At 44.6% G+C, this 24,726-nt stretch overlaps 1 protein-coding gene across 1 annotated transcript in view; it reads left to right on the forward strand.

The window, feature by feature from the left end:
- The window catches only part of SLC6A1 (solute carrier family 6 member 1), a 61,054-nt gene that overhangs the window by 26,033 nt on the left and 10,295 nt on the right, over positions 1 to 24,726 (forward strand). Inside the window, exons 2-10 of the mRNA XM_053953866.1 lie at positions 14,356 to 14,760; positions 16,042 to 16,173; positions 17,511 to 17,611; positions 19,000 to 19,109; positions 19,222 to 19,354; positions 20,647 to 20,781; positions 20,899 to 21,002; positions 21,341 to 21,465; positions 23,475 to 23,587. Of these exons, the coding sequence (XP_053809841.1) occupies positions 14,526 to 14,760; positions 16,042 to 16,173; positions 17,511 to 17,611; positions 19,000 to 19,109; positions 19,222 to 19,354; positions 20,647 to 20,781; positions 20,899 to 21,002; positions 21,341 to 21,465; positions 23,475 to 23,587 (1,188 nt within the window). The 5' untranslated portion in view covers positions 14,356 to 14,525. The remainder of the gene's footprint in view (positions 1 to 14,355; positions 14,761 to 16,041; positions 16,174 to 17,510; positions 17,612 to 18,999; positions 19,110 to 19,221; positions 19,355 to 20,646; positions 20,782 to 20,898; positions 21,003 to 21,340; positions 21,466 to 23,474; positions 23,588 to 24,726) is intronic.

Raw genomic sequence — 24,726 nt, forward strand, 5'->3', positions numbered from 1 at the left:
CTGCTTTTCTCCTCCTCCTGCTTGCTGCTCTGGGCTCCTGATCAATGATACCAGTGAATTCTGTTCCAGTGTGGCCTCAGCATCCCTGGCAGAGGAGCTGCAGAGCTCCAAGCCCTTCTTCTGGGGCACAGACCGAGGGGAAAATTGTCCCAGATGCCGACAGTGGCTCTCAGGCTGCAGAATTACCCTTTGCTTCCAGATTGTCTTGAGTTCTCCTCCAGGCCTTGAGATGGTGCCTTATCTTTGTGAGTGATAAGAGCAGCAGGCTTTGAGCCATGACAGAACCCAGCATTTGGTGCTGTGTGGCTCCATGACCCTTTCAGCTGGTTGGCAGCTCTGAGCAGTGTCACTGCTGGTGCATGGATGTGCTGGTAAGTTTGCTGAAAATAAAAAAAAAAAAAACACAAATCAATTCCTTCACAAGGCAGGAAATTGTTACTCTGTGCTTACACTGCAGCCAGTAAAGTGGATATTTTGTCTTGTATTTGAAATTACTGACTTGCTGTGAGAGGCAGATATTTGTAATGGTCCCACGCAAGGAGAGTTGTTAGTGGATGCTCAAGGCATGCCTGAGGACATTGTTCAATATATTTATTTTAACCAAAGCAGCAAAATTTTGAAGCTGCTTTGCAACTAGAAAGCTCCAGAGAGGTAAAACCAAAATTCCGCTGATGGTTTTCCATGCATGTCTTCCACACTGGAAATCCTCGTATGATACTTCAATATATTCAAAATAAACCCATTTAAACCATCAGTGTAGTCAGGTAAAAACCACCCAGGTGCACTTTTAACCTTATAAATAAAATACCACAGCACAGATATGACTGCCCTGGAGCAAAGGATCCTTCCCGGAAGGGATCCCAAATCCCCTCACCCCGGGCTTGACATTCCAGAAGGCAGATGCAGGGAAATGTGAGCAGGGGCTGCAGCCAGACCTCAGGTGTCACCTGACAAACCCAAATTGGAGCCCCAAAGCGAGCAGAGACTTCCTGCCATGTGAGAATTCAGGAGCAGGTTTGCATCTCTTCAAGGCCAATTAGTTCCAGGAAGTTGATCTGAGGTGCTGCTGAGTTGTCGTTACGGGAATTAGGGCTGGGACTCAGGGCTCCAAAATCCCCCAAACGCATTTGGGTTCCGTTCAGAGCCATGCCAACGCTTTAGAACAGACCCTGACCCCAGTGCTTGTCTTGAGGGAGGCTGGAAATCCTCCTGGACAGGCGTGAAGCCTTGCCCTGCTGGCATTGTCGTGCAATTGAGCCATCAGCCAAAGCCAGCAAGGGCTGCTTTTCATGCACTGACCCCCTGCAAAATGCTCCAGTTTCTATTCAGCTTTTTACTTTTATCATTTTTACATTACCTTTTTCTCAACTGAAAAAAACTAAATTATTCTATTTATCTCCTACCCTCCGAGTGAGTGCCCTCATTGTTTGTCCTTATCACTTCAAGGCAGAAAGTTTTATAGGTTTGCAAAGCACTTCGATATTGCAGCTTCAGACTCCTGATTTGGGAGGAGGGGTGAGGGGGAAAAGAATTTCTTGTTTCCATTTAAACTGCTTTTAGTTCAGACTGAAATCCCATTTAAACCTGAAGGTTTGGATTGAAGTTTGAGGATCAAAGAAAACAGAACAGATAGAAAATGTGGCTTTAGCTTGGAGCTATATCTGAAAAGGGTAACCTCAGATTCAGGGCTTTTCTTCTCTCTACTGCACCCCTTCCAAAATGGTCTGATTTTCCAATTTCTCCTGCCAAGACTCTTAACTGCATTAACATGTGCATGTGCCTGCAGCCTTTTCTTGTTTGCTTTGCTCCGTATGATAACTGCATGTAAGAATCACAAATGTAAAACCTTTTCTTATTCAGAAAACTGGGCTATTTCAAAGGAGGCACGAGCTGAAACGCAGAGGAAGCCCCAAAATTAGAATCCTTTGGATTAGCAGTGTTGGCAGCTGATGTTGCCAGTCGAGAGGCTTTGTAAACCAGGAAACAGCATCTGCCAGAGCTGCCTCCTCTCCACCAGGCTTGGGGAAGTGCAGGCCTTGAGCTGGGCTAAAATTGGAGAAAGAGTTTTGTGGGAGTTGTGGGGGCAAAAAGATAAATTCCAACAAAATGATAGAAAGTGAAAGAAGCTTGACTTGCATGAAGGTGGCACAGCCGGCCTCTAAAAAAGGGGAATAAATTAGCTCTGTTTGTCAAAATGTATTTCTAGCCCTCACTCTGATGTTGGAGCCCCGTGGATCCTGCCTGGTGGGTGGGTCTGGGAGCTGCAGACAGCTTCCCCCTCTGGATGTCACCCGAAGTGACTTGCCCAGTCACACAGACAAAATCTGATCTCAGATGTGCCAAGATGTCATCCCCTGAACAATAACTCAGCCCTGGCACTTTCAGGCAGCGTTTCCAGGTTTAAGAGAAACTCAAATATCCCCAAAATCTGAAGCAATCACTGGAGGTTGCAGGAGAAACACAAGGGAGACATCCAGAACAAAAACATTGTATTTTTGTGGCCCAAATTCTGTTGGTTTTACTCATGATTTTGAAGCTCTACTTGAGTTAGAAGTGATCTTCAAAGCTCTAATTTTTCTTCAGCATCACTTTACAGAAATTATTTTTCTTCTCCTTGTGGCTTCATTCTTAAGCATGAAATTTAAACTTGGGTAATATTATTAAATCTAATAAAGACAATTGTAAACATAGTTAAAACTTTATTTCTCTCTCTCCACCTCACCCCCACAATGGTGAAGATGCCCCTTTTCTAGCATGAAGAGCCAACAGCCTTTTCAGATTAGAGATCCATTTTAAGACAGTGTCTGGTCTAAATTTGGCCTGACTGGGCACTGGGAACGATATGGGAAATTAGAGGCTGAGGAGCACCAAGCATTTGGTGAAAATCTGGGTGTTTGGGTCAGATGCTGTGGATTTGGCCTTGGAATCTTGGTGAAAGCATTCAGTGTTGCCTCGGCTGCTGCTCCCCATCAACACTGGGCTCTTGTGTGTGACATGGGGACTGACACAAAGCAGGAGCCATTCCCAGGCTGTGGATCAAAAGTCAGTGTTTCCTTTAAATATGAGAAATCCAGGCTGCAATGATGTTCCTTCTGCTGCATTCTGACATGTGGTTCCACCTACTCTCACCCAAAACAATGACACTTTAAAAAATGGCACAGTAACAGATGGGAGCTGCCTCCAGCCCTCAAACAAACCAAAATCCCGGGGGACCGAGCAGCACCTACAGAAGGCAGGCAGAGTGCTTGATACCATGTTTTCACATCGTGTTTTCACCAAAGGAAATGTTTTACTTCGAGAACGTGGCACCTCCAAATAATTCAGGCAGCGTGTTGGTTCTCACAGGCTTCCAAAACCACCGGTGAACCCTCGTGCTGAGTGCCCAGGCCTGGCTCTGGCAGATTTAGGCACTGGCAGAGCAGATGCAGGCCAGCAGGACCACCTTCCCCAGCTCTTTTCCCTCATGGATCACTGCCTGCCAGCAAATTTGGCTCTGGCACGCCAGGGCATTCTCTTCTTTGGGAAGAGAAATGGCACAGAGCTTAGAGATCAGTAAAAATTAAATAACAAACACCACCCCCAATTACTTACACTGAGTTTTGTTTTGTTTGTTTGGTTTTTTTTTTTTTCCAGAGACCCTGATCCTTGCTGGAGCTTTTTTGTGCTTTTATTTGCCTTTATGTGCTTCCACGAGGCAAAAAGTCTTTCATACTTAGTCATTTGTACAAGCTAGAGATGAAAAGAGGCCGTTAGGAGAGTGTAGCAGCATTATTATTGAAGGTTAAGGGATTGCACTGGCACGCAAAGAAACTCTGCTCTAAATTCTGCTCCAGCCTCCTGCTTGGGCAAATGACTTTGCCTTTCTGAGCACTTGCTGCTCCCTTTTTCTGGGCTGGCTTCCTGCACTGGTGTGTCTCCAAGGACGGGCTTTGTCAATGCCCCTAAGGCAGGAAGTCAGAACTGCCCAACTGCTGCCCGCAGCAGCTCCCCCAGGCACAAACTCCAAAAAACGCCAAAAAAAAAAAGGTGAAAACAGCAGGAAAAAGGGATGGGTGAGCTCCTTATCGCCCTCATCTGCTCCCAGACAAGGGCACGGGAGAAGGGAAACAGATCTTGGTGGTATTTGTGAGTGAGAACGTTTAATTTCTGCAGTTCAGCACAGGGCAGTCAATCCATTTTTCCCACCAAATCTGGCTTTGTTTCTGTGGCCAGGATGGACCAGCAATGTTGGGTTATTTCCTGGGTGTCAGCAGAGGGATAATGGAACCTGTTGGAGCATCAACCCCAATGCTGACTGGCACCAGCTGTGGCCTTTTTTGAGCCTCTCCCGGATCCCCAGATGTTGCATTTTCTAGGCACCAGTTTTGTCCTTTTTTCAGCTTCTCTGTGTTGCATTTTCTACCTGCAAACCAGTGTGGGCTCTCAGGGAAGGCCTTGGGGTCTACACAACAACAATTAACACCAACTAGGGCTAAAGAATGACACCCAATCAACATAAAAAACAGCGAGCAAGCCCATTTTAATGCAGCAGTAACTTGTATTATTGCCCTGCTCCATTAAACCTCAGATGGATGGGAGTACAACCAGGAGTCCAAATAAATATGGGAATGCTGTCCTTGCTTTTCTAAAGCACATCCTGTTTACTGTGTGGGAGCTACAAGTGAATGTGTGGTTGCAGTAGGTGGTGATTATTATATTTTATTATACTTACTAACTTTTGTTACATTTATTTCTATTTATTTTTTATTTATTATGTTTAATCAGTCTAGAAGCTAAAAATAGAAATTGTGGCAAAGACAACAGTGCAAACAGCAAAGGAAACTCCATTCCAGAAGGTGGGAATCACCAAAGCAAGCAGGTACCCCAGAGCCATTTGGTTCTGTTGTGAATTGCTAGAAATCTATCTAAAGTTGGGCCCAAAATGTTGTGATGTGTAAATATAAAGTAGTAGGAGCAGATGGTGCTAATGTGGGCTCAGGAGAAATACACTCAAAATAGTTTATGACCACCCCCAGCCTTGTTAGAGCTGCTGGGATTGATTAGCAGTTGCTGTTGATCACTGGAAAATCTTTGTAAGGGACTGATTATCAGTTAGTTTGGATATAATTCCATGATGAGTGGAAAACCTTTTCCTTCCGGCATCTATCATCTATTTTAAACAAAAATCTTACAACAAATCTTACATATCTCACCACGTTTACAAGAAAATATTGCAGATTTTGCAATGGGCCTCATGCAGACTCCCAAGATTGTCAGGATAATTTTGCACTTGTGCTTTAAGTGTGTTTTTCTGTATCCTGACCCAGATGTTAACAAAAAGAACAGAATCCATTGTCTTTCAGAAATAACCTTGCTATGGGCTATGTGGCCAGCACTTTCCATGATTTTGCATCTTGCATTTCTTTTTTTGTTTCTCTTTTCTTTAATTTTAGTGTGTTTTTTTCTTTAATTTCATTGTGGGTTTTTTTTTCCAGACTGACTACAGAATCCCTAATAATTGCACAACTACACATTTGTTAGTAAATTCTTTAGAAATACGAAACCTTGGGGTTTTTGAGGATTAAGTGATCAATATTTATTTAATGATCTAACCAAGATATGTCCTTGATGGCAACACTGTGTGAGAGACAAGCTCTCTCTGCAGGTTAGACCTTTGTATCTTTACATTAAGAGGGAATTTTGTACCACGAGGGCTACAGAAAATGATAAATCTCATCACTGAACTGGACTTGGGGAGTAAATACCTGTTCTTTGGGCTCTCAATGGCACAGATGCCTCCTCAGGAATCTCTGTATGCCACAGAAATTCGGACAGCTCTGGTGACGTTTTGTGGCTTTTGGGTTTCATCTTTATTTCTGGAATGCTGAGTTATCCTTGCACCTGAAGACTGGCAAACAAAGCAGCTGCTTTTCCTTCCTGGGGGAGGTGGGCCTGTTTCCAAGCCACAGTTAAATATGACATCCTTGTGATTTCTTTGGATTCCTGTGGCAATTCGTGCACCCCATGAGAGGCAGATGAGTGCTATAGGAAGGCTGGTACCCTTTAAGGAGAGGCAAGAGAGGCTATTTTTAGGAAACTATTTTCTTTCTTTCCCTCACATGCAGGCTCTGCTGTGTGGCTAGAGAGGAAATTTGTTTCCTTAGGGGTGGCCAGAATGGGAGCAAGCAGAGGAGCTTTCATGATGTGTCTTAGAGCCTGAAGGGAAATTGTCTGGCAGGGAGGGACCTGGGGGTGCTGGGGACAGCGGCTGGACATGAGCCCAGAGGTGCCCAGGTGTGCCCAGCTGTGCCCAGCTGTGCCCAGGGGTGCCCAGGGGTGCCCAGGGGTGCCCAGGTGGGCAAGAGGCCAGTGGTGGGCTGTGCCAGCCCTGGGGTGGCAGCAGGAGCAGGGCAGGGATTGTCCCCTGTGCTGGCACTGCTGAGGCACCAGCCCAAGTCCTGGGGCAGCGCTGGCCCCTCACAAGAAGGACCTGGAGGGGCTGGAGGGGGTCCAGGGTAGGGAACAGAGCTGGGAAGGGGCTGCAGCCCCAGGAGGGGCTGAGGGAGCTGGGAAGGGGCTCAGCCTGGAGAGAAGGAGGCTCAGGGGGGACCTTGTGGCTCTGCACAGCTCCTGCCAGGAGGGGACAGCCGGGGGGGTCGGGCTGTGCTCCAGGGAACAGGGACAGGAGGAGAAGGAATGGTCTCAAGTTGCTCCAGGGCAGATTTAGATTGGAGATTTGGGAAAAATTTCTTAACCAAAAAAGTTGCCATGCACTGGAAGAGGCTGCCCAGGAAAGTGTCTGAGTCACCATCCCTGAAGGGGTTTAACAGATGTGTAGATGTGTCCCTTGGGGACAGAGGTGTACGGTGGGCTTGGCAGTGCTGGGTTGGTCAGGGATGGACGTGAGGATCTCACAGGGCTTTTCCAACCTGAATCATTCCATGCCAGTGCTGTCACCTCCCAACACGTTCCTGTATTTTCCTCTCATTGTGCCAAGCACTGTGTGGGGAAAGGAGGGACAGAGGGAAATCCACTGGCCTCTTCTGTTGCTAATTTTCAGTTTTCTCTCACCTGTTGTTTGACCCCAGCTCTGCTTCTCCACTCCAGTGGCTCCTTTCTTGGAAAAGTTGGTGCTCAAAGTCTCACCTTCCCTCCTGCCTGACTCCTCTGGCCTGAGGTTCTCCACAGCAGGAATTGCCTCAAGAATTGTCCCTCAGTGCTGGCTGGATCAGCCCCACAGCTGGGTCAGCCCCACAGCTGGGTCAGCCCCACAGCTGGACCAGCCCCACAGCTGGATCAGCCCCACAGCTGGGTCAGCCCCACAGCTGGATCAGCCCCACAGCTGGATCAGCCCCACAGCTGGAGCTGCTGCCAAGGGCCCCTGCATTGCTTCCCCCTCACCTTCCACCCTGACCTCCGAACTGGCCCCTTCCTCCCTGTCCTGGGCTCATTTTGGTTCCTCTGGCTGCCTGCTGCAGATGCTTTTTGCAGGATTTGGGGGCCAGGCTGTGCAGGAAGTAGAGCCCAGCAGCCTGGGGAGGATGGGATGTGACTGAGCCCCTCCTCAGTGGGAGCTCAGCCACAAAGATCAGAGAAGGTGGCAATGTCTGAACCCTGAACATGGGCTCCCTTCTGCCAGGCTTTAAACCAGGCTTTTCCCCTCTTTTTCCTTCTTGTGCTGTTCTTTGGAGCATCAGATTGCCCCAAGGAACTGGACTCGGATGGGAGTGTATTCTCCACATCCATGCAGAATTTGTTTTAAATAAAAATGTTTGCTGGCTAGAGCTTGGTTCTGCCATCCTGCTTGGACTGTGCATGGACTTTCACAGTCACATAAAATAAAAGAAGCAGTGAATTAATCTGGAAGCTAAGCTTGCAGAAGCAGCAGGCAGTAGAACAGGTTTTCATTGACACTGGAATGGCAAAACTTGTCCAAGTTGTTCCAATACCTCCTTTCTGGCCTGAGACATCTGCCTCAGATTGGAGCCTTTCCTGCTTTTAGTGTGTCCTGTGTGGAGAAGGGCAAAGAAACCTTGGAACTGTTGGGGGTTTAATCAGTAGAGAATTAATTGAGAAGATCTTTCTCTGCTGCTCAAACCATGGTGGTGCCTTCTCCTGATGAATATTTGGCCACCAATCAGCAGCATTTTTGCCTGTGGCACTGAGCCCCCCCTGGAGCCTGGCCCTGACCTGCCCTGCAGGTTCCTTTCTGCAGGGCCTGGGGCCCAGATGTGCACAGGGATCTGACTTTGAGGTTCTGATGCCTTTTCTCTGAGCACAGCTGGATTAAAAAGCTGTGCCAGAAGAGAGCAGGTTATCCCAGGTTTAACTCTGCAGCTCTGGTTATTTCACAAACTTGTACTCTTTGGGGTTTGGTGAGGTGATGTTTTACAGGTGACTTTGAAACCAGTGAGCTGGGATTTCCAGAAGTGGGCACTCCCTGCTCTTGAGAAGTTTCAGGCATCCAAAATGGACAATTCTGCTTTTCTCAACGCTAACATTTATATAGACATGTTAAAAATTAGTTCCCACATCCTACTTTAGACACCACAGTCTGGAGAGTGCATCTGATGCATTTCCCTCTACTGCCCCACTTCCTGGCCCGATCCTGAGCAGAGATGTTTGCACAGCTGGTCGTGCACAAATAGACACTTCCCTACCTTTTGCTGCCACAAGCAAGAAAACCTGTGCAAGATGACAGCAATATTGCTGTTCACTTTCATGAGCTCAACTCCTCCAATCCACTTTTGTGCGGTCCAGGAGACAGAAAAATGCCTTTGTGCAGCAGGCCTGCCTTTGTTGCAGTTTCCCTGGTAGAGCCCGTGCCCTTGGCTGCTATGTGAGCTTGGCTCTGCCGGGCCATTCCTCCCCAGCGTGGTGGTGCTGCGGGACAACCAGCTGGGATGCAGCCCCTGATGCAGAGGGCTTGCAGCCCTTGGCCCAGCAGCCCTAGTAACTGAAGTCAAGGAAGCTCTTTTGTGCCCTGAGGAATGTGCTGGGAAGCTGCTGTGCCCTTCCTAGCACACTCAGGGTTGGCCTGAAGGGATAGGGGAGCAAAGGGAGAGTTGTTTAATGGATTTCTCCATCTCCTCCCCACAAAGCCAGCAAGTGCTGTACCTGCTCTGCTGCCTGACAGCTGCAATTTGCATTTCCTCCTGGCCAGGCCAGCCCACAGAGCTTACATAAGTGTCTTTCTGTCCCATTCCATGTCAGAGCAATTTGAAATTTAAATCCCAGTGCTGTGGGATAGTGCCTAATGTGATTAGAGAGCGTGTACCCAGGATCTTTGCTGCTGCACTGCCAGTTCTTCTAGGTTCTTGTAAGTCATAAAGCACTGCAGTGTATGGAGAGTGTGGATTGGAGGTTAGACTCCACTTCTGCTGTTGTAATTTATTATCGTTATTTCTTAGGCTTGGGGAAAGTTACTTTTGCTGCTTTCAAACTGTGGAATTAAAGTATTTGTTCATTGGCTGATGCTGATGTGCTGTGTGGCCATGAATGCACAAATGCCCATGCACGATGCCAGTGCCAGTAACAGCTGGAATGATGGCACCAGCAGTGGTAGGGCAGCACAGAAGCAAACTGGTCAATCCCCACCCGCATCCTCTCAAAAGGAGCCTCTGCTGAGGCTCTGGGTTTGCTGCTGGCAAGGTTTGGGATGCTTGTGATGTGTGCAGTGGTTGTATTGTGTCATAAAGTGCAGCACATCCCCAGGTGATTTGTTTGAATCACTGTTTTCAATATCTCTTAATATAAAAACCCCCAGGCTGCCTGCCAGGCACCCCTCACCCTTGACACAAATGTGCTGGGCTGTCTTGGGAAGTCCCAGCACTACAGAGGTGCTGAAACAGATCTGGGCTCCTTCCTGCAGGAGGCTTCTTCCTTTATTCCTGAAGATTTCCTAACTAACCCTCTGGTTTGTCTTTGTCAAGGAGTCTTGCACTGGGCTGAGTTTCCCTGTGCATTGAGCAGAGGCTTTAATGCCCAGCAGAGCTCTGCAGAGCCTGGGAGGGCTGGAGCAGCAGGACAGGCTCCATGCCCAGCACTCACCTGCAGGGCCTGTTTGGAGATCTGAGGGGCTCAATCCCTGCTCTTCTCAATCCCTGTTCCTGCAATCCCTGTTCCTGCAATCCCTGTTCCTCCAAATCCTGCTCCTCTCAATCCCTATTCCTGCATCCCTGTTCCTGCAATCCCTGTTCCTCTCACTCTGTTCCTGCAATCCCTGTCCCTCTCAATCCCTGTTCCTCCAAATCCTGCTCCTCTCAATCCTTGTTCCTGCAATCCCTGATCCTCCAAATCCTGTTCCTCTCAATCCCTGTCCCTCTCAATCCCTATTCCTGCATCCCTGTTCCTGCAATCCCTGTTCCTCTCAATCCCTGTTCCTCTCAATCCCTGTACCTCTCAATCCCTGTTCCTGCATCCCTGTTCCTGCATTCCTGTTCCTCTCAATCCCTGTCCCTGTCAGTCCCTGTTCCTGCAATCCCTGTCCCACTCAATCCCTGTTCCTCTCAACCCCTGTGTCTGTAATCCCTGCTCCTGTCAGTCCCTCCTCCTACAATCTCTGTTCCTCTCAATCCCTGTCCCTCTCAATCCTTGTTCCACCCAATCTCTGTCCCTGTAATCCCTGCCCCACTCAATCCCTGTCCCACTCAATCCCTGTCCCTCAGTCCCTGTCCCTCTCAATCTGTCCCTCTCAGTCCCCGTTCCTCCTGGCTTGGTCGCTCCGTTCTGACTCAGGCCAGATCCCTGGGAGCAGGAATTTCTCCCTCCTGATGAACCAAACAAGAGATGCACATGTAGATCTCTCCACGCAGTGTTGGGTTATTGGAGGAGGATTTTATGTTGATTTGGGTTTTTTTTTTTTTTCCACCCATCCTCAACACATTCAGCCTCTTCCAATACTTGGAAACTCTGCTGATGACAAAGCCCAACCCAAACACAAATTACAGCGACAACAAATCCAATCTAGTGCAGGACTGTTTGTAAAGTCCCAGGGCACCCTGGTGGGTTTTTTCATCCAGGCTGTGTTGGCCGAGAGGAGCCACGTTCAGTTCTGGCTGTTGAGCAGCAGATGGAGCTGCCAAACTGCACATCTGGGGCTGCACCCTGCAGCTGGCTGCAGCCACCCACGCATGGCCCTGCAGCTGGACCCCAGTCTCGGGATGCTCTCCAAGAGGAGCCCCCTTTGGCCACCACGATGATCCCTATTTCCTCTGAAAGGCATTTCCTGGAATGCTGAGCACAGCTGGGAGTGGTGGGGTTTGGTACAGGGGCTGGACGGGCGTGGGAGGTGGAAAACTGAGTTTTAAAAAGGGAGATGTCTGCACACAGGACTTGTGAGGATGCAGGCAGAGATGGATTTTCCCTCTCTGAGTCCCACCCTGAAGTGGGACAGGAAGGAAGGAAGGTTACAAGCACCATCTTTGTTCTCTCCTCACCCCAACCACACCTACAGCTGATTTTCTACAGCTTCCAACCAAAAACTTCCTTTTAATTATAAAGCACACTGTTTTATAATAATGCAGTGATCAGATATGACAATTCAAAGAAAAACACAGCCTTTACATATTTTTAATGCTTCTTTTACCATAACCTTCAGTTAGAAGTGAATGGCTAATAACCTCAATCCTCCCTTCCAAAAATCTGTAAATACAATTATTGTTGATCTCTGCCTGACCTCGTGCCCAGTGTTGGCAGCACAAGGTGCAGCTCCTTCACCCTGGCCAGTGGTTCCTGTGCTGCAGCCCCTGGTGTGAGCACTGGGCTGACAATAAGGAGTTACCAAGAGAAAACAGACAATAAATTGATTGTGGATGGGTCACAGAAGACACAAAAAGCATCATTTCAGTGTGTTTTTTCCAGCTGAAGCGGAGCTGTGGAAGTTTGCAGGAGCCACAAGCACTTCAAAGTTGATTAAAATACCCCAGGTCATTTTTCATAATCCATATTTGCTTCCTTGATTACTGTTTTATTTAGATTTTGAAAGTGTACCTAGCAACAGCAGTGGTGTTTTAAAAGGTCCACAAATGGTTGGAAACAGAAATGAGGAGTGACCGTTGCAGGCTGTCATCTTACTGTGCTGGTAAATTCAGCTTTGTGAAACATTTGTCTTACTTTAACAGCTAATTATAACCACATGTAAAACTTGACATCCTTACCCAGGATCAAGTCCTGTTGCTTGATCTGGTTTATTGCTTAATTCCTTTGGGAGCATTTCAGAACTTTCTAAATTCACTATGAATCCACTATTAATGGTGGCAACTGCTGTTTCTTGATTTACTTTTCTTTTTTAATTCTTTCTGTAGATTCTTAAGAGATCTGTAGGGACAAAATATAATCAGAGAGATTGTTTTGGTTAATAACCAATACTCTAAATTTAGAATTAATCCACTATTAAAGGTGGTAACTTCTATTACTTGCTTGGTATTTCTTGAACTCTTTTTTTGTGTAGACTCATGAGAGATCTATAGGGGAAAATGAAAATAAGTGGTCTTGGAGATTGCTTTGGATTAATACTGAACTTTATAAATTCACTAGTAACCCATTATTAAAAATGGCAACTGCTATTAGTTGAAATAATTTTTAAATTATTTCTACAGACTCGTAAGAGATCTATAGGAAAAATTATAATAAATGGGTCTTGGAGATTGTTTTGGTTAATAGTGAGCATTCTAAATTCAGTATTAATCCAGTGTTAAAGATGGTAACTGCCATTAGCTGAAATTGTTATTACATTCTTTCTGTAGACCTGTAAGTGATCGATAGGGACAAAATGTAATCAGTGCGCCTCGGAGGTTGTCTTGGATTAATAGTGAACTTTTAAAATTTACTGTTTAATTTACCATTAAAGGTGGCAAGTGAGACTTCTTAATATTTTTATAATTCTTTCTGTAGACCCACAAGAAATTCATAGGGACAAATATAAGAAGTGGGTCTTGGAAATTGTTTTGGATTAATAGTAAATATTCTAAATTCAGTATTAATTCACTATAAAATCTGGCAACTGCTATTTCTAGATTTTTTAAAATTATTTTCGCTGTAGACTCATAGGAGATCTATAGAAAAAATATAATAAATGGGTCTTGGAGATTGTTTTGGTTAATAGTGAACACTCAGCTGCTATTCCTTGATTACTTTTTAAATTCTTTCTGTAGACTCATAGGAGATCTATAGGAAAAATTATAATCAGTAGGTCTTGGAGGTTGTTTTGGATTAATAGTGAATGTTTTAAACACACTATTTATCCACTATTAAGGGTGGCAACTGCTGTTTCTTGATTTATTTTTTAATTCTTTCTGTAAACTCATAAGAGATTTATAGGGACAAAGTATAATAAGTGGATCTTGGAGATTGTTTTGTATTAATAGTGAACTCTCTAAATGCACTATTAATGGTGGCAACTGCTATGCCTTGATCTTTATTATTTTTTTTTTTAATTCTTTCTGTAGACTTGTAAAAGATCTGTAGGGATGAAATATAATCAGTGGGTCTCAGTGATTGTTTTGGATTAGTTGTGAACGTTCTAAATTAAGTATTAACCTGTTAAAGGTGGCAACTGCTATTTCTTAGAGGGTTTTTTAATTCTTTTTTCTATAGACTTGTAAGTGATCTATAGGGACAAAATATAATAAATGGGTCTCAGAGATCATTTTGGATTAATTGTGAACATTCTAAATTCAGTATTAATCCACTATTAAAGGTGGCAACTGCTATTCCTTGGGGCTTGGGTTTTTAAATTCTTTTTTCTGTAGACCCAGAGAAGATCCATAGGGACAAAATACAATTCATGCGTCTTGGAGATTGTTTTGGATTAACAGTGAACTTCTAAAATTTACTGTTAACCCACTATTAAAGGTGGCAACTGCTATTTCTTGAATTTTTTTAAATTCTTTTCTGTAGACTCATGGGAGATCTATAGGAGAGAATATAATAAATGGGTCTTGGAGATTGTTTTGGATTAGCCGTGAAGATTCTAAATTCAGTATTAACCCACTATTAAAGGTGTCAATTGTTATTCCTTGGTTTGTTGTTTTTTTTTTAATTCTTTTCTGTAGACTCATGGGAGATCTACAGGAAAGAATATAATAAATGGGTCTTGGAGATTGTTTTGGATTAGTCATGAAGATTCTAAACTCAGCATTAACCCACTGTTAAAGGTGGTGACTGCTGCTCCTTGGTTTGTTTATTTTTTTTAATTCTTTTTTTTTGTACACTCATAGGCGATCCATAGGGAAAAGTTACAATCAGCGGATCTTAGGGCTTGTTTTGTAGGGCTTCTCCCCTGCTCCCTGCTGAGTCCAGAACCAGCCCCTAGTGCAGAGCCCAGCGCTCCCACCAGGCCGTGGCTGGCTGGCTGAGTGTCCCCGTGTCGCGCAGGTGGCTCCGGAGCGCGCTGAGGCTCCGCGTCCCGGCTCCGCGGGCCGGCCCTGCGCACGCCGTCGCTCCCGCGTGGATCGCCACGAGCCGCAAAGCTGCTGTCCACGTGGACTGGTGCTGAAATCTCCCGCCCGGCCGCCGCCAGAGCCTCGCCAGCCAAGCCCAGAGACATGGCCACCAACGGCACCAAAGTGGCGGACGGACAGATCTCCACCGAGGTCGACGCCTCCATCACCAACGACAAGCCCAAAACCTTGGTAGTAAAAGTGCAGAAGAAGAAGACGGACCTGCCAGACCGAGACACTTGGAAAGGGAAATTTGACTTTCTTATGTCCTGTGTAGGTTATGCCATTGGCTTAGGGAATGTGTGGAGATTTCCGTACCTGTGCGGCAAGAATGGTGGAGGTACGTTGGCCGTGTTTGGGTGTTAGGAGTCACCATCAAATTGCCAACAAATCAAAACCGGGTTTGGATAGATTTTTCATACAAATAGTTGGTTTTGGTGGGGAATTTTTTGTTCATTTTTTGGGGGGTGGCAGGATTTTTTTTCAAGGGTTTTTTGGTTGATTTTTGTTTTTTGTTTTTTGGTTGGCTGGTTGGTTTGGTTTGGTTTATTGGGGGAGTTGGGGTTGGTTTTTTTGGCTTTTTGTTTGTTTGTTTGCTTGCTGTGGTGGATTTGGTGGTTTTTTTTGAGTTTTTTGGTTTGGGTCTTGGGTTTGTTGTTGTTTTAGTTTGGGGCTTTGGTTTTATGTTTGATTGTTTGCTATGGGGTCTTTTGGGTTTTGTTCTGTTTTGGATTTTTGGGGTTTTGTTGTTATTTTCTTTTTTTTTGTTGTTTGTTTGTTTGTTTGCTGTGGAGGTTTGGAGGTTTTTTGGGAGGTTTTGTTTCGGATTTCTGGGTTTTTGTTGTTGCTTTGGTTTGGTTTTTTTGCTTTGTTTTAAGGTTTTGGGGTTTTTTTTGTTGTTTTGGTTTTGTTTTTGGCTTTTTAGTTTTTTGGTTGTTTGCTGTTGTTTTTGGGGGGGCTGGGGTTTTTTTTGTTGGGTTCTTTGGGGTTTTGTTTGTTTGCTTGGTTTTTATTTTGGGTTTTTGGGGTTTTGTTGTTGTTGTCTTGGCTTGTTTGGGGGGGGTGTTTTATTGCTTTCCACTTTTCCAGGAGGTTCAGAGCCATTTTGGAGTGTGGAGCTCTGCTTTGAGCTCTGCCCTGAAGTTTATTCTAACTCCTAGCTGCCAGTGACACTTAAAAGACCATAAAGTATCAGAGCAGAACTAAAGCACGTTGCCCTCCACCCAACCCTGCAGATCTCTCTCTTTTGGGCTGAGTTTTGAGAGGATTTCATGGGGTTTGTAGCTGACTCTGCTCTCCCCATAAAAGGCTGGAAAGCAGCCAGGGCTGGTTAAAGCCTTTGTGCTCTCTGTGAGAGGTGAAGGCAGCAAAGCCCACAGGCTTCTGGATTTCAGCTTTTTACTTCAACAGAAAACATTTAAACGATGGGGAGTTCTGTTTTTTCCTTTATTTGGAGGTGCTGGTTCAGAAGTGCATGTGTGATTTCCACTAACATTTTTGAAAAGTTACATCTAAGTATAAAAACCCTGTGGGTTTCTTTTCATACATAACAGGGATGGAAACTGGAAATTCGCTTGTGTTTTTCCCCACTGTAACAGGCTTTTTAAAAATTTCTTTTTAGGTGCATTCCTGATTCCCTATTTCCTTACTTTAATTTTTGCTGGAGTGCCACTGTTCCTTTTGGAGTGCTCCCTTGGTCAGTATACATCTATAGGAGGCCTTGGAGTGTGGAAGCTTGCTCCAATGTTCAAAGGTGCGGTACGGATTCCGATCCTTTCTCATTTATTTCCAAATTGCAGAAGTTTCACAATGTGCCAGGGCAAGGGTGTTTCTTAGTGTCTTTCATTTATATTTAAACCATGATTTTTCTAGAGAAGACACTGATTTTCTGAGGTGTAACTGATGATTTTGAAACAGGCTGGGTTATATTTTTTATTCTCCATTAAGAAGAGCAAGATTTAGGCATTAGAATTGCAACAAACTTATTTTTGAACTTCAAAAACTCTTGGGGTTTTCTGTAGAAATGCATAAAGACTGTTATAAATAGCAGTAGTTGTCTGAGCAGGTTAGGACGTGTTCTCAGCAATTTGGTAAACTTTGGTAAATTTTGCTGAGCTAACAGAGATTGGCAGCACCTGTTTTTTTAACTGAAATTCAAAAGCCAGACACTTTTGGCAATTTCATACCGAATTCCTTAAGAAAAACTCACTCCACACTATGAGTTTGAGGTTTCATTGCCAGAACCTCAGGGTTTTAATCTCAATTCTGCACAGACCCACAAACCTCTCAAACTATGATTTTCACCCTTCTAATCCCAAATCCTTTGACACTTCTGAGTTCTTGGGCTGAGTTCTGGCCCAGCAGAGCTGCGTGTGGTGTTATAATTACCTCACACATTAGGACTGACAATTAGCACAGGGTGAGCTGCAAGTTTGTTGAGATTGGATTTTGCTCTGGGAGATTTAGCATTGGGAAAACGCAGGGAGATGGAATTGTGTCTCACAGAGAAGTGGTTTTGCTTGCCTTGCTGCTGTTGGTAGGGGTTGGATCAACCTTGCTTTGCATGTTCCTGATTATTGTGAGCACTTCCTCCTGCTCAGGGTCATGGAACAGCTGTCCTGAATAGTTCAGAACACCCCTGGAGTGTCCATGTGGAGCAGAAGACACCCTCATGGTGGAACCCTGCCATGTCTTTAGTCTGATGTGCCAGCAGCCCTGCGCTGAGCACCAGGCACTCTGATCGTGTCCCGAGTGCCTTGGAACACATTCTCACTGTGTGTGCATCTGCCACGAGCTCCTGTGGGGCTGCTGTTCCAGAGAATGAGCTGATTTAGCTCCTTTTCCTGGGAGTAAAACATGCCAGGAAGCTCGCAGCAGCAGCAGCAGGTGGGACTGCACCACAGAGAGAGCTGAATGCTGGCAGTGAGTTCATGGATGGCTGAGCCATCACCCAAATAACGACCTTTGTGTAAAGGCACTTCTGAAATTCTCACTCCTACAGCATTTCCCAAGTGGTGCCTGCCCCATGTGATGTGTTTGCCCTGAACTGCAGCTCTTCAACTGGTTTATTTCTCTTTGTTTTCCTTACAGGTGTGGGACTGGCCGCTGCAGTCCTGTCCTTTTGGCTGAATATTTACTACATTGTGATTATTTCGTGGGCCATATACTACCTGTATAATTCCTTTACCACTGTAAGTGTGTGTCAGAGGGGATGGGGAATTGTTTCTTGGATGTAAAGCCAAGTAAAATATGGATACATCACTAATCTGCCTCAGTGTAGATGTGTGAGGTTAACACAGCACACACAGAAATCTGTAGGATAATCCATTCTTACTGAAAAAAAAAAACCATTTTGTAAAAAATCCCTTTTAATTTTTTTTTCTCCATAAGAAATTTAGAGCAGAAAACTGAGCTTAGAGGTCAGTCACTCCCCCAAGAAAAAATCTAGTGTACAACTAATTATTTTGTTTCTTCAGTAGCAGCCACATAAACATGAGTTCTTTGGGAAATAGTATCATTGCAATGTGGCTTAATGATGGAGGGGTTTATTAAAGAAACCTCCATGGAATGGAAGGTCTGTGATTTGATTAGCTCTGAACTTCCATTCATTGTTGTTATTTTTGCTTTGTTTTCTTTCCTGTTTACTTTATTTTTAGCTGCCTTTTTTTCCCCCCCAAGGGTGATTCATCAGCTGAGTAAGTCTTGTCTGATTTGTGGGGTTTGGCCATCTGAGGAAGCATTCTTACATAAGTTGTATATAATTAATGCATCGTTGTTCAATTGTCTCTTCTATAAATTTTGCTCATGCTTGCTTGTTCTTGGCTTTAAAGAATTTTGCCTTGACCAAATTTGCATTAATTACTGTCTGGGAGTGACACAACCATTTCTGCTTTGTTGTCCTCAGATTTGTTATTAATGTGAAAGGTCAGGCAGAGTCTGGAGGTGTTTCTTGTGGCCCATGTTAAATGAATATTGACAATATTCCCCAGAAGCCTCTTCTCCTTGTGTACAAAGCACTGATACAGCAGTTCTGTGAGAGGATTGTCCAACAATTGCCATCAGAAGGATCCATAAATTACATGCAAATGAGGCTCATTCTAATGGGTACCATGAGAAACAGGTTCTGCTCCTCAGAACTTCTGAAAGATGGCATGGACACACACAGAACGTGCACGTAACAAATAGAAAATTTACCTTTCTCCAATTATCCCCTGACCTGAGGGGAAAATGAAACTCTCTGATCAATGACCATCCCAATTTTATTATCTCTTGTGCAACAAGAGGTACCAGGACCTCCAGGAGGTCCTTTCTGCTGTTTCAATATACTCTCATGGTGAGTGTATTGAATCCAGAGCATTTGGGCTGCTATGTTAAAGAAAATGGGGAAGATTTCCACACCTGCCTCCCGCAACTGATAGGAATTGAAATAACTTTCACCCTGGGGAGATCAATGTCTGCAGAGCTCCAGGTGCTTTAGTTCTCCACTCAGCTGTCAGTTCTAGCAAAGAAAGAGATACTTGAGGTAATTCTTGCTTAAGAAGGGTTTGACTTCAGGCTTTTGGTGCTCTCCCTTCTCCAGACCCTTCCCTGGAAGCACTGTGAGAACCCCTGGAACACCGACCGCTGCTTCTCCAACTACACCTTAGCAAACACCACCAACATGACAAGTGCCGTGGTGGAGTTCTGGGAGTAAGCTCAGCATTTTCCTCTCTCCTTCCCGTGCATGTCCAAGGATCACCTTGTTATCCTTCCTATTTCACCTTCTGAATTCTTTGCCAAATGTTGTCTTGGCTCGTTCCAGACGCAACATGCACCAAATGACCGACGGCTTGGAAAAGCCCGGGCAAATCCGATGGCCACTGGCAATCACCCTGGCAATTGCCTGGATTCTGGTGTATTTTTGTATCTGGAAGGGGGTAGGCTGGACTGGAAAGGTAAGATCCAAAAGTACTGTAAATACATTTCAATTAAAAATGCTCATTTTGCTCAAATATTCTGAAAATTCTTGAGGTAAGAGGCGCTGGGGGCAGTTTGGCTATCAGAGCTCTGTGAAGGATTTAATTTGTGTTTTCTTGGACTGATAACAGCTCCATGTTTTAGGAAGAGCTGGCTCCTCTGTAGCTAGGTCAGACCACAGCCTTAGATGCTTCCCTTAAGCCTCTTGGTTTGGCCAGGTATAAAATCACCTAAAAATATTCCTGCTTCTTTCTGAGGTAAATATTCCAGCGGGTTTGGATAGCAATAGAGTGAGGCTGGAGTGGTTTGGTTCCAGCAAGAATTGTGCATTTATTGCACAGCTCTTGCTGGACCTGGATAGGTAAGGAAGTGTTGGGAAGAGCTGCTTCCACCTTCCCTCATGTGAGTGAGAAACATTTGAGGTCCTTTCACAGGATTTCACCCTGTGCTTCTTGGGGTCTGCCTGGCTGTGAGTGGAAATTAGGATTTACTAATGAATTAAAGGAAATTATATTATTGAGAGACCTTTCTGAATGAAAGGGCAGCAACATCTGATGTTGGCTCATGCCTCTCCCTGTCAGAAGAAATCCTAGGGAAATGAAAAGCCACAGCAGTGGGGTTTGGTGTTGGGTTAGAAGACCTCAGGTCAGGTGCAGAGGACTGGGATTTCTTCACGCTGAGGGAGGGGATTGCTGGATTTTGACAAGAGGTTATACCTGTGACCCACCTTGAACTGTGTGTTGGACAGGGCTGAGCTGAGCTCAGGGCAAACCATTTTCTTTCTCCTCTCTCCAAAGTACAAAGAGGGCAAGAAGTAGGCAAAAAGAGGGCAAAAAGAGGGCAAAAAGAGGGCTGAGTCTGACTTCAGAAAGGGTTTCTTATAGGACCTCTGAAAAGGCAAGAAAGTAGGAGCCTGTAATATAGAGGAGGAGAGAGTGGGAAGAATGAACTGCCGGATGTTTTATGAGCAGGATCCTGGTGCCATGATCCTTGTGCTTTTGGGACTTCCTTGTGTTTAATAAAAAAAAAAAAAAAGTTTAAAAATATCCTAGTCCATGCTGTTCTCTCCTTTCAGAAAAATAGGCAACAGCCACCTGCCTTTAGAGCTGGAGTTTAGGGAATTTTGCTGTAAGCACTTCCCAAGCCTTTTCATTGAAAAATGCCTCCATTTTAAGAGCCATCCTCAGCTGCTGCTAGAGTATTTTCAGGGAGCAAATATTTTTGATCATTCTTCCTTGCACACTTACACTGTCTTGTTTCTTCACATCAGGTGGTATATTTCTCTGCTACTTATCCCTATGTTATGCTGCTTATCTTGTTCTTCCGTGGTGTAACACTGCCTGGAGCAAAGGAAGGCATTTTATTCTATATAACTCCCAACTTCAGTAAGCTTTCAGACTCTGAGGTAAATATTCCGTGCTGGTAAACCAAAGTTTCACTCCTCACTGTTCCCCTTTCAGACATATGACCTGCTCCTCAAGTGCAGAAACAGATTTTTTAAAAAATTGTTTCCTGCAATCAGGTTTGGCTGGATGCTGCCACACAGATTTTCTTCTCCTATGGTTTGGGTCTTGGTTCACTGATTGCCCTTGGAAGTTACAACCCTTTCCACAATAATGTTTACAGGTAAGCAGATGACTGCACATATTGCAGTGGCACTTGCCTGTCTCAGCTGGAGCTGAGTTCTGTCTCTGTGTACAGATAATTGAAATAAAGTTTAGTTTTGAATAATATTAACTCTTCTCTCTGGCTGGGGGTGAGATGTGTAACTGCCTTTACACCAATGGGAGAGACTTCTCCAGCATGGAACAGACCCCAGACTGGAAGTTGTGAAATCCTAAATCATTTAAATCTTTCCTTTCCACAGGACAAAAAAAAAAAAAAAAAAAAAAAAAAAAAAAAAAAAAAAAAAAGGATGAACATTTGCTTTTCCTGCTGCTTAAAGCCCCTTCCCTTTTTTTCAGGGACTCCATCATAGTGTGCTGCATAAACTCATGCACAAGCATGTTTGCTGGCTTTGTCATCTTCTCCATTGTGGGATTCATGGCCAATGTCACAAAGAGGCCAATTGCAGATGTCGCAGCATCAGGTACCCAAAATCTTTTCCTCTAAGCTGTGCATCAGTTTTTTTTTTTTGCTTGTAGGTTGTTCCTGCAACTGCTCAAAATCCCTCCTCACAGCTCCTCAGCTCCCTGTCCCCTCAGTCTCCCAGAAGGAAAGGCAGAAGGAAAAGTGTTGTCCCAACCCACTCCAGGCAGAGCAGGAGGAATGCTGGTCATTATGGGGTGGTTTTTAGGCTAATATTTCCCAGTTCAGTTGGCTTTTAATTCCTTTTCCCATTTCTTGAGGTCAAACCCTTCAAGGCAGATCCATTTCTCCCCTGTTCAGACCTACACCAATTTCATGTGACTCTGTATCATGAAAGACATTTTATTTAGGGCAGGGAGCTGTGGAGCTGTCCATGGGAGGATCCTGTTCTTCCTTGCAGTTTCTTGTCTGTCTTCCAGCTGAAAAAGCTTACAGCAGCAGAGCAGATGGCTGCCCTGACCCAGCTGGTGCACCAGATACTCACTTAGCAGCTCTGGCCACAGGGAGGGATCTCATAACTCAAAGCTTGGCTGGAACTCACTGGTGGACAAAATCTGGATGACTGTATTAGCAAACACAACCCACTGAAATATCTCCTTGGTTAGAAAAGGAGAGAATTTAAGCCCTGAAAATCATCTTCAATAAATTACACATACAAAGAGATTAGGTGCAAAATGATGATGGCAGGCACTGTTATTAAAAGCTGCTCTGGAAAGGCGGTGGTGTGTGAAATAAGCTTTTTGGATTTATGTCTTTGATACAGAAGGAGTTATATAAAGGCTACACCTGCAAACACCACAATATTTTTACATCATATTAGGTACATTTGATAACAGACCTCTGAAAGATGCCCGTGACCACTAATTGCAAAGGATATTTGAAAATTTGACCCTTTAATTAAGGCTTCTATTTCTCCTAGTAAGCTCAGAGGCTGGTGCCAGATTTTACCACCATGAGAGGTTGTTCTGCCATCTTTTATACAGCCTTATAAAACAAACATTAAAAGGCATAGCTGCATTTCTGTGGAATGCAAAACAGAGCAAAATTAACATATTTAGCTGAAGTTTATTTTGCTTTTAGCACTGCTATTTGGAATGCTTTCTGAACTGCTTTCCAGTCATATCTGCTCTTGTTAGCAATTAATTGCTTCAAAGTCCTCATTAGACTTCGGCAATCCAGGTGTTGATGCCGCCCTTGCTCCACTGGTTTGGGGGCTGTGACCAAACACTTGTCACTGACAGACTTTTAATGGAAACTGGAAAATCAGAGGCACTCCTTGGGCGAAGCACATGAGCTTTATTTCTGTGTTTATTAAATTTGCTGGTTTTGCCTCTGACCCTGACATCCAGTGGTGCCATGAGAACAAAAAACTCCTCTCAAATAGGAATTTATATTCCCCTTCCAACACTCTGCCCCCCATCTGCAGTTAGCAAGAAGAAAAATTTAAAAGTTTGGTTGTCCACAAATGCAGAGTTTATTAACGTGTTAGAGAGAGTGAGTGAAATGGAACAGCAAATGGGAATACTGGAAATGCTGGGAAGTGTCTTCTCCATTTCTGAGCTGTGTCTGTTCCTCTTCTGAGTGGTGCAAAGCAGGAGATTGCACCTGTCAAAAACTGCTCGAGGGGAGAGAGAGCTGAGCAGTGCCTGGAGATGTGACCCTGGCCAAGGATAGCATTCCTGCCTTGGCTGTGCCAGGGGGCTCTCAGAGCAGCTGCTGAACTCATTCAGTGTTCTGGTTGGTTGGCTTTGGGGGATTTGGGGGTGGTTTTTTGTCGGGTTTTTTTTTTGTTGTTTTTTTTTTTTTGTTTTTGTTTTTTTTTTTTTTTGGTTTTGGCTGGTTCATTTTCAAAACCAGGTGCTTGCAGTGCCCTGGTGGTCAGGGAGCATGAACCTGCTGAAATCCCTGCTCAGGTGCTGTGTCCAGAGCCTCCCAGAAAGAGCCCAGCAGGAGCAGAGGATCCCAGCCCCAGCCCTCCCCACTGATGTTCTGTCTCCTGTTTCTCCCCAGGCCCTGGACTGGCATTTCTGGCTTACCCAGAGGCAGTGACACAGTTGCCCATCTCCCCTTTGTGGGCAATACTCTTCTTCTCCATGCTGCTCATGCTGGGCATTGACAGTCAGGTAAAACTGGGGTGAAAACAAATTAAAATACAGATTTTCTGCCACTGGGTGGAACCAGGTTTGATATTTTTATTTATATTTTATTTATTTCTATTAGGATTATTTATTTTATAATTTAGGATTATTTATATTAGGATTATTTATTTTGATATTAAGATTTTTTGCTTTTATATATTTAGCTTCTGTATTTTTCATCTATTTGTAATCCTGCAGTTCTTCAGGGTATAACTCTAAACTCCACACACAGTGTCAGCTGCTGCTTTCCCATTTTGGTCAGACACAACAACACAACAGGGCTCTCCACTGCCAGCTGGAGTGGGGAAGGATAGTCCCTGGAATAATCAAATAAAGAATAGGAGGCACTGAGGAAACCCTGAGTAAAAAACTGATGCTTGAACACTTTTGCTCTGTCATGAACTGTTGGAAGCACATGAAAAATGGGCAGAAAGTTTATTCTGCAGGCAAAAAGGAGCTTAGCTTTGAAATATTCCCTGTAAAATCCCAATGTTAAAAATACCTGTGCAATGTTCAGCTGTGTAGGAGACACTGGGATATGTTTTACAAGATTTGGATGCCACAGGTATTTCTGAAGGGTGGCTCCAGAACTCACCAGTGGAGCGAAAAGACACAGCACACGTTTCATTTTAAGATCTGGAGTTAATTCAGTGGGCAATGGGATCATTAGTGAGGATATTCTGGGTTTTGCTATGTTCTGAAATCACTTCCCAAGGGAAAGATCACAAATTTAATGGTTCAGGCCCATACCTAAGCTCTGGATGGTATCTGACAACTGGAAATGAAGGAGGAGGCTCAGTCCTGGGGTTTGCAAATCCAAGATATTCTCTGTCTAGATTAAACTTTCAAATAATTAAGACATGGAATCATTAGAAACATTGGTTTTGACACAAATAAAAAAGCACACAGCATGAGAGAAAACTCTTTAGAAATATCTATGTCCAACAAAAGCTTTTGTTAATCGGTGCTAATTTTAATACAGAGACCAACCCCAGTGGCAGCACTCAGGAGAGCACCCTGCCTTATTTTACAAGGAATACTTGGAGGACTGGATCAGGGAAGTCCCCCCTGGCTGCTGAACTCTTGGATCATTTCTATGAGCCCCATCCTAGGCAGATGTGTTA

The sequence above is a fragment of the Vidua chalybeata genome, chromosome 12 (genome assembly GCF_026979565.1).
Source record: "Vidua chalybeata isolate OUT-0048 chromosome 12, bVidCha1 merged haplotype, whole genome shotgun sequence".
NCBI lineage: Eukaryota > Metazoa > Chordata > Aves > Passeriformes > Viduidae > Vidua > Vidua chalybeata.